The sequence below is a fragment of the Sarcophilus harrisii genome, chromosome 5, assembly GCF_902635505.1.
Source record: "Sarcophilus harrisii chromosome 5, mSarHar1.11, whole genome shotgun sequence".
NCBI lineage: Eukaryota > Metazoa > Chordata > Mammalia > Dasyuromorphia > Dasyuridae > Sarcophilus > Sarcophilus harrisii.
This window is the reverse complement of record NC_045430.1, coordinates 207,628,442-207,638,329: the sequence shown is the minus strand read 5'-3', so window position 1 is coordinate 207,638,329 and position 9,888 is coordinate 207,628,442. Positions and strand designations below refer to the sequence as shown.

Below are 9,888 nucleotides of genomic sequence, written 5' to 3'. Positions count from 1 at the left end.
AGGGTCAAAGCCTGGACTCATTCATGGGCTTCTTTAAGGGACAGAGCACATAGAGAGCAAAGCTAAGTTCAGCCACATAAAGTGTGTGTCTATATGCATGTATATGTATATATAAGTATTGCATTTATATATATATATACATATACACACATACATATATATGCACACATGTATATGTATATTATATAACTTTTCTCATCTTTAAAATAGGAGGAATGACATTTGTATTGCCTACCAAGGGTTGTTGGAGGAATCCAATGGGACCATATTTCTGAGTGCTGTATAAGTGCTAAACAGGAGATTAATATAAACTATTATGATTAGGGCTCAGGCCTTTAAATCCAGGGTTCTTTCTACCAAGCTGCCTATGGTTCTCTTCTACCACGTGAGATGGTAATTTGATTATGATCCCTGGAAAGTATCTATAAGCATAGCCAAAGAATTATTTAAACACTAAAAAAGAAAAGTCATTTTTGCTAACTAGATGATTACACCCCCCCCCCCCCAAAGGCCACATATTTTGCCCTAAGAAATAACCTGTCTGATATTAAGAAAAAAATCTTTCTCAGGTGAGGACAGAGAAAGGCTGTAATCAATTGTGACTCAGGTGAAGCTTTTTGAAGAGATGATGCAGTCCCCATCTTTACTTAAAAACAAATAGCTGCCATGCTGTGATATACCTATAGATTCTCTTCTGTTCATTAGAAAAATTACTCCCCAAGGATTTTCCCCTCGACATCCCCTCTCCTCCCCCTCACCTACTCCATACTTCCACATGCGCTCCTTCCTGTTCCCTTCATTCACCTATCACACAGGAAACTGGGACTTTGTAAAACCTGGACTTCTTTCTCTCAGTTCTCTGTGTGTACCTGTTTGGGTAAGATAAGTGAATTTAATAACCCTGTTGACAACGCCTCGTTTTGGGGGGCAGACTTGACTCTTTGACCTACAGGTGTTGATTCTTTCGTGCCCTTAAAAGGTGCTTGGAATTGCATTTACTGTAAATATTTGAAGTGCTGAGACACGGTTGAAAACTGGAATCTAACCCCATTACTTATTCAGTCCCAAACCCTGCAGGCAGCTGAGACAGAGAGGGAATTCCGCCCCCCACACTCCCCCCCATCGCCCCAGTACCAAATATTGGGTGGGGAAGATGTGGGAAGAACTCTCCCCAGAGATAGACTAGCTTATTCTAGAACGAAGTTTCCCAAGCCCTTCCCCCACCCTCCTCTTGCTTTCTAGAGCTTCTCTAGAGAATGACTCTTAACACCCAGATCCACTATCCCTGCAGCTCCCTAATCGGCCCTGGAGAACTACAGGTACCCGATGAGGTGTGAGAACCTTCTCCCTTTACCCCGCCTCCCCAGCATCTTTTATACGAAGAGGAAGAGTTGGGGCGAGATGGAAAACATATAATTTTCTATTTATTTCTATGTATTATCCGCGGGGAAGTGAAAACCTTTAGTGCAGTGTTATTGAAAGCCTTGCAAGTGAAGTTAGCTTTTCCAGGCACCGCAAAAATGGGATCGGCGGCTGGCTGGGATCTGCCTGTGAGAAAATGGGGAGGGAGGAGGGAACACCGCAGCACGAAGCTGCTGAGCTGGAAATAAGATGCTTAATAATAATAATAATAATAATTTTATTATTCTCAAAACTCTCCACGGAAAATTATTTAATCCACAAAGGGCTTGGATCCATGAATGAAGATTTTCTACTCCGACCCCTTGACCCTAAAATTAGTTAACAGGACTTTATGCTTAGCAATATAATTTTTTTTTTTTTTTTAAGCAAAACGGTGTGATTTCGAGTTTGTAGAAAAATTGCACGCCCTAATCTTTGACTAAGAACGGGGCGGAGGATGGGGGTGGGAGTGGAGAGGGGTTTGATGGAAAGAGAACGCCGACCTAACCTCACTCACGGCCACCAAAAAGAGGTCCAGGTTTTCAGTTTCTACGCCTTATCTCGGTTGCCTGTGTGTGTCTGTGTATGTGTGGCCATAGTACACGCGTTGGGTGTATGTATATACGCATAGAAATCCTTTTCAATCTGCTCATTATTTAAACCAACCTTCTGCAGAATCCTAACATTAAAAAGACCCGATTGACTCGGGCACTCGGCTCGCTTTGATGCTCGCAGAGTTGATTGCTAAACTTTTGGCTCACCACACCAGCAGAGATCTTGGGTCCGAATCTCGATTCTGCTACTTATTTGCTGTGTGACCTTGGCCAGTGACTTCATCTCTCTGGGCCTCCGTTTCCTCAGTTGAAAAATGAAGGCTTGGGACTTTATGATTTCCAAGGTCTTTCCAACTTCAGATCTATGAATGGAGTCCAGCCCTGCACAACCGCCACCTCGGAAACCTTGCCACCGCTAAGGCCGGAGTGGAAAGCGGTCGGCCGCATTCGGACGCTTCTCTGCTCGTTTTCTCTTCTTTCTGTGTTACTAACTCTTTCCCCCAACCCCTTTCCCAGCATTCGATTAGGGAAATCTCTTAGGACCGAGCAGAGAGAGCCTTTCCCTTTAACCTGGCCGGGGGTGGGGCAGAGAGTGAGTAGGAGGAAGGAGGGGGGACGAGGGTGGGACCCCGACACCGAAGACATTGACAGGTGTTCTGCCTGGCCAATCCTCGGGGCCGGACCAGAGCACCACCACCCCCAAGGGCTTCGTCTCTTCCTGAGCTGCCAATGAGCGACCGAGCTGAGCCTACAAGTGGGAAGAGTTGGGAGCCTGGGTTCTTACTATCGCGGGAGCGACATTTTGCGGTGGTTACTTGGGGGGATTGAGTGAAAAGCCTCTCGGCTCTCTCGGACCGACCAGGTGCAGAAGAATTTGTGTCCTCGGGGGCTGCGCGAGTCGTGTGCCCGGGCGTACGGCGTCCTGGGGTGGGAGGGAGGGCGGGCTGTATTAGACAATGGTCATTCTGGTCTGATTTTCCAATAGCTTATTTTCTTATTAGAAAAATCGAGAGATTTTCACCATCACCCTAAGAATAAGACTATCCCAGCGCTGCCGCTATCATTTAAAAAAAAAAAAAAAAAAAGCAAAACAAAACAAAGAGAAAATCCCAAACGCTTGGAAAGATTAATATATATATATATATATATCTATCTATATATATCCAAAAAGAACTGATGGAAAAATCCAAAAATTTCCGGATCGATGCTCTTCTAGCAGTCGACCCCCCGAAAGCTGCTTCGGCACAGACTTCTCCGCTGGCTCTGGTCACGTCTCTCTCCGCCTCGGCGGCCACATCTGGCAATAGCAGCAGCAGCGGGGGAAGCAGCAGCGGCGGCGGCGGCAGCAGCAGCAGCAGCAGCAGCTGCAGCCCCCCTTCCTCTGAGCACCACACCGGCAGCTCGGACTGCCTGAGGACGGAGAGCCCGTCCCCGCCTCGGATCCTCGCCGCCCACTGCGGGCTGGTGCCCAAGCCAGGTTTTCTGAGCAGCGGCAGCGGCGCCGCTGGCCATCACCACCACCACCCTAGTGCCGCGGCTGCCGCCGCTGCAGCGGCCGCAGCCGGAGGGATGGCCCTGGGGTTGCACCCAGCGCAGGGCGGAGCGGGGATCCCCACCCAAGCGGCTCTCTACGGTCATCCCATGTACAGCTACTCGGCCGCGGCGCTGGCCGGCCAGCACCCGGCTCTGTCTTACTCCTACTCCCAGGTGCAAGGGGCCCACCCCACCCACCCCGCAGATCCCATCAAACTCAGCGCCGGCACCTTCCAGCTCGACCAGTGGCTCAGGGCGTCCACTGCGGGCATGATCTTGCCCAAAATGCCCGATTTTAACTGTGAGTATCCAAGAGTGAACGGGACAATGGCGCGGGCCGGCTAGGGAAAAGGAGGATCAAGAGATGGGGGAAGCAGATGGGAAAGAAAAATCAGATCTTGGGGTGAGGGGAGAAATTGAACTTAGACTCCGGGCATAATTACCCTATACCATTCTTAATAAGATTCCAGAGAATGAAAGAGTCTCGGATTCGTAAGGCCTGTGATACTCGGCGATATTCAAAACCAAGTCATTAAAATGGCAACCCAGTAGTCCTTTTTCTTCTGGTTGGTTGGTTGGTTGGTTTTTTCCTTGAAAAGTGAGAAAAGCAGGTGAGACTCGAGTCTGTGATGATTAACTAACTATGAGGACTGGGGAAGCGCCCCGAAATAACATTAAGAAGTTAAGGGCTGTGTGGACTGATATCCATGAATAAGAAGGTTTTCTTGCAAAAGTGCCCCTATAGTGCATGCAGGTTTTTATGGAGGAAGCCCCTCAGCGGTGGGATCCCAGGCCCTGAAGGACGGACAGGGCCCGCATGTTTCCAAGTACTACAGGGACTCCTAGCTTTGGCCTGATATTGCAGATGCCCGTCTAATTCTTAGGTGCTTTGGAGGGAGGGAAATGGTTGAGGGCGAGAAGTACTTTCATCTGACTGGGCCGGAAATAAATTTCTGGAGTGGAGACCATACTTTCCCTAACTCACCTAGATCCGCCGAAACAATTTGGGCAGCCTGTGCCAGCTGCGAGTCTGAGCCCCAGGGACTAAGCAAACAGCCCAGAGTTAGAGACCGAGAGACCTGGGCAGTGGTGAAGGTCCCAGCCCTAGACTCCAAGCAGCTTGAACCTCGGGCCGCCACAGGCGCTGGTCTCTCCCCCTTCTAGGCCGAGGGAATAGACTGGATAGATGTTTTTGTTTTTAATCGCCTCTGCAGATCCGTTGCTCAGATGGCTAGTTTTCTGGCGGACATGGCAAAGTCTTAACCACTAGGGTGTAGATTTACTTAGCCCCCTGCCAGAAGGATAGGAAGGTGTATACGTATTTATTTATTTTTTTTCCGGCGGCCGTACGCCTAAACAAAAAAGGTCCCATTGTTTTCTTCTGAATGGGCTTGTTTAGACTAGGGAGATGTAGACCTGAGGAAAAGAGAGGAAAAAAAAAAAAAAAAAACTAGAAAAGTAAAACGTGCCAGAATTCTGCCTTCTTTTTAGAGAAGCTTGATTGTAACTGAACTGAGAAGGGTAGTAATAATGGAGACTAGGGGGAAAAATCACAAGACAGTGAGAAAATCTCAACTGGGTTACTATTTGTTCACCGGACACTAGTCCCTTTTCCCCCTGGCCCTTTTAACAGGTTAGCTCCAAATGAGGTAATAAAACCGCTTTCTCCTACCACTTTTTCCTGCATGATTCCAAGATTTTTAGTCTTTTGAGGTGGCAGCAGCCCTTTTTTTGTTTCCTTTCCAAAAGCAAAAGAAGAGACAATGAATTCCAAGAAATGGAAAAGAGCAGCTAGTTATGTTGAAGCAGCAACCTTCAAATCCCCAAATGCCTAGCTCAATACCTTTTTTTTTTTATTCGTACACCTTTTAAAAAAAAAAAAATACTATGCAGCTCCTTTTCCTACATACGTTTCCCATTTGTACCCGTGTTTTCCTGCATTGGAGATACTTAATCATTGTGGTTGGGGTGATGGTGATCGTGGTGAGGATTGATATCTTTCGTACAGAACCACTAAGATCAGAAATTTTGGACCCTTGAGGGAGCTCTGAAGTTTTCATTAAAATCTATATTAATGAGAGGTAAAAACCACTAATCAGGTAGTTTCTCCTTCAATTGGTTAGGGTAGGAGTCTCTCCTGCAAACCTGTCTGGGAGTTGGTTTTTTTTTTTTTTTTTTTTCCATCATGGATTCTCCAACACTCCTTCTCCTATACCTCCATCTTTGATCCCTAATGATCTAAATTAAATTTAAAAATAAAAGCATCCTCCCACTTTATGGTCAGAAAACACAATTCAAATATAATCCTGAAAGCTAGTGAAGAGGTTGAAACTGATTCCAAGAGATACTTCCTTCTTCCACTGTTGGAAACTTGTTTCGTTTACCCTAAGTAGCTTTTGTCATCCCCATTCCATTGCAATTTCTCAAGTGGTCCCTTTGGAGCCTCCACTTTAATTAAAGTTCTAATGTATTGTCAAGTTGGGAATTCGGAGCCTTGGGTAACTAAAGCGGGGGGCGTGGACCTCTTTAAATAAAGCAAATTGTCACTCCCGAGGGAGACTGAGCTCATCCCACCCCATCCCCAGTCCTTTTTCTTTTCTTGCCTTTCTTTTCCCCCTTTTCTTTTATTGTCTACCACTTGTCGGGCTCCTGGGAAATCAAGGGGAGTCTCATTTTGAGGTCATAAAATTCCCTGTGATGTAACCGTGCGAAATTATGTAAATAAAACCGCTGTTTCAAATAGCCAGTTAAGCCTGTCAACACCGACAGGTTGGGTCTTTAATTTGTGTAATGAGAGTTCAACAGAAAGGGCCTTTCTTTACACCGACTCCCTTCCTGGGCCCATACACCTCTTTAATACTCAAAAAGGGGGAGAATGGATTTTATTTTTGACTGGGGGAGAGGGAAACAATGGATGTAACAGGGTAGTATAGAGCCCAGAGCTTGATTTGGGAAGGCAGAGTTGTGTCCCCCAACTGCTTTGAGTTTTCTCACGTCTGGATCTTTGCCCTATGGGATGAGAAAGAGTATATATGTATGTGTTCTTGAGTAAACGTGATGGAGAATTAGGGAGTGACTTGTTTCTGTACCTCCCTTCTGGCTCTTCAGAATATTCTCTCAAAGCCACCTGCAAGATGTCAGAACCCCCAGGCACAGAGAAATATGACTAAAGATTTGGCGATTTTTTTTTTTTTTTTTTAAAGTCTCAGCCTTGAGTCCTGATGGCTGCGAGCTGCTAGCAGGAAATAGCTCCAGGTCCTTAGAGAATGAGTAAAGAGTGAGAGCAAGGAGTGAAAGCACAGAAGAGGAGCTAGTCAGCTTTGTGCTTTCTGAGCTCGCCGCCTGCCATAGAAGGCATTGGAAACTTGCATTGGAAGACTTAACTGAATATTTATTGCTTCGAGCATTTGTTGGTTTTGGGGAAGGAAGGAACTGAGTTCTTTTGAGACTCCTAATCACTTCCTTCTTCTATTGATTGTCTTCTGTCCCTCCCTACCTTGTTCTTTGTAGCCCAGGCACAGTCTAACCTTCTGGGGAAATGCCGGCGGCCCAGAACTGCCTTCACCAGCCAGCAACTGCTGGAACTGGAACACCAATTCAAGCTCAACAAATATCTATCCCGTCCCAAGCGCTTCGAAGTGGCCACGTCGCTGATGCTCACTGAGACCCAGGTAGCCACTTCAGATTTTCCCAGTTCACTGCCTCTCCTCCTACCTTAGCGCAGAGTTCCCTCAGGTGCCCTCCTCCCACTTCACTGAAGGCCCCCCTCCCACTGTAGCCTGCTGACAAGCTCTTGCTTTCCCCCTAAGTTTAGAGAGAGAGAGAGAGAGCATCCTTTTAGGCTGTCACCCTGAATGCCAAGCACTCTTGCATTTGGCTCTGTTCTTCTCCCACTCCGCTGAGGGAAAACGGAGGAGTCTGGAGGTCCTTTCCTCCTAAACTTAGTCAGCTGGCCCCTCTCTAATTGTACTGTCCTGAAATTTGCTTTCTCCTCTGGGGACGGGGGACTGAAGAAAAAGATGGAGTCTCAAGACTTGAAAGAGATGTTCTTGTTTAACATATATTGGATTGCTTGCCATCTAGGAGAGGGAATGGAGGAAGGGGGGGAAATTTGGAACACAAGGTTTTGCAAGGCTCAATGTTGAAAAACTATCCATGCACATGTTTTGAAAACAAAAAGCTTCAATAAAAAAGCAAAGAAGGATGTTCTAACAGAAGAGCTAATGGTGAGGTGGGGGGGGGGAGCGAATAATTAAGGGAAAGGGAAGGGTTGAGAGCCAAAGTCACCACAAGGCAGGTTGTCTTATGGGAGAAAGATAGTTTGTCCCAGGTCAAGTTTTCAGTGAAACTGGATTGGGGGAGGGGAGTAAGGAAGGAGATGACGTGGATCTGGGTCTAGCTATTAACAAGAGAGCTCTGAGGACTCAGATTTGCTGTGGGGTAAGAAAGTTAAAGCCACAGCCACAAATCCTAAAGCACCTGGGAAGGAAGCTTTCCAAGAAAGGAAGGGGTAGGGAGAGCCCAAAGTGGCTCTGCTAACCCTGGGGCCTTCCGTTTCTATACTTCAGGTGAAAATCTGGTTCCAGAACAGGAGGATGAAATGGAAACGGAGCAAAAAAGCCAAGGAACAGGCGGCGCAGGAGGCTGAGAAGCAGAAGGGAGGGGCGGGGAAAGGTGGAGGAGCAGAGGAAAAGGAAGAAGACCTGCTGCTTCCCTCAGATAAGAGCAGCAGCCGCCGCCTGCGGGACTTGAGGGACAGTGACCCAGAGGAGGAAGAGGACGATGACGATGAGGAGGAAAGTCATTTCTCCTACAAGAACAGTAATGCGGCCCACTCCTCGGATTGCTCCTCTGAGGACGACTCTCCGCACACAAGACCCGCAGGACCGGGGCATCAGCCCCCATCCCAGTGAAGAGGCCCCTCGGCCTGCTGGGGAGGGGAAGTAGGAGAGAAGGAGCTGACTTCAATCTCCCAATTCCCCTATCCCACAGAGCGTCCTCCTCCGACTTCATTTGAACCTGGCCATATCAGGGACTTGGAAAGCTGATGCACTCCTTGCAATCAGCAACCTGCAACCTTGATTTTTTTTTTTCCGACCAGAAGGGGACGGGAGAGTAGGGGAGGGGGAAAGGAAGGATTGTTCTTTCCTTGACTGCCTGCCTCATCCCTGCTTCCCAGTCCTCACCTCCACTTTCTATCTCCTCGCCTTCCCTCGAGCTTTCCCCGGGGGATAGTAGCCCAGAGTTGGCTTGCAGGGGAATTGGTAAATCCAGCTTCTGCCATTGACAGATGGATGAAGATCTGGGGACTCCCCAACATTATACCCCCAGAACCTGAAAATCCGGGCAATTTTGGTCAGTTCCGGCTACAGAGCTTCTGCTGCTGTTGAAATGAATGAAAGAAGGAAACCCAGGGGAATGTTCAAACTTGAATCTTTTTGTTTTTTCCTTTGGCTTTTATTTAATTTTGTTGTGGTGGTTGAGTAAGTGGGGGGTAGGAGTGAGATGTTGAGGGGGGTCCCATAATGCATCAGAGACCCTCTCATCTCTCCACCTAGTAGAGAAAACTTACCACACAGTGTTAAGTGACATTTAAAACTTGAACCGTGGAACCGCTGTTCTTTTGCTGAGTATTGAAAAATGTTTTGTGCTTATTATGTATCATGAGAGGAAAAAAAAAAACTTTATGTCATGAACGTTCAAACTGCTGGAAATCTCAAGACTGTACTGTCTTTATTTTTGTATATTGTATTTATAAAAAAAGATACCTCTACTTATGCATGCTAAATTATTATTTAGCTCCTCCCATCGTCCATGATGGAATGTAAAATAAATTGGTTTTATACTAGACCCGAGTGTAAATCTGGATTTTTTTTTTAAATAACTTGTGATCCAATTCAGTTCAACAAATTTATTAAGCGCCTCTTTTAATCCCAGCCAGAATTCCCAGATCAGAATTTCAACTTTTTTTGTGTCATGGGTCTGTTTCCACATGCCCCCATCTCAACATAAAATATATATGCATATATATTAATAATATCTTTTTATTTTTCAAAATATCTGCAAGGATAGTTTTCAACATTCACCCTTGCAATACCTTGGGTTCCATATTTTTCTCCCTCTCTCCCTTCCTCTCCCCCTTCCCCCTCTCCTAGACAGCAAGTAATCGATATAGGTTAAATATTTGACACAGAATATTTTAATAAAATAATGAAATTTAATACATAATAGTTTACTAGATGATTTAAATTTTATAAAAGATTAAATGCATATTATCACAAAGGAAATCAAATATTTAAGAAGTTATCAATATATTAAAATACAAAAAAACAAGTATTCTGGCCCCAGGTTACAAACCTCCTCACTGAAGAAACAAAGATAAAACCACAACAGTAGTTTG

At 46.0% G+C, this 9,888-nt stretch overlaps 1 protein-coding gene across 1 annotated transcript; it reads left to right on the top strand.

Moving 5' to 3' along the window:
• Positions 1-3,124: 3,124 nt before the first annotated feature.
• On the top strand, positions 3,125-9,338 carry MNX1 (motor neuron and pancreas homeobox 1). The gene is made up of 3 exons (XM_031939549.1): positions 3,125-3,803; positions 7,004-7,159; positions 8,057-9,338. The coding sequence occupies exons 1-3, from the start codon at positions 3,132-3,134 to the stop codon at positions 8,399-8,401; spliced, it is 1,173 nt and encodes a 390-aa protein (XP_031795409.1). The 5' UTR covers positions 3,125-3,131; the 3' UTR covers positions 8,402-9,338.
• Positions 9,339-9,888: the final 550 nt, after the last annotated feature.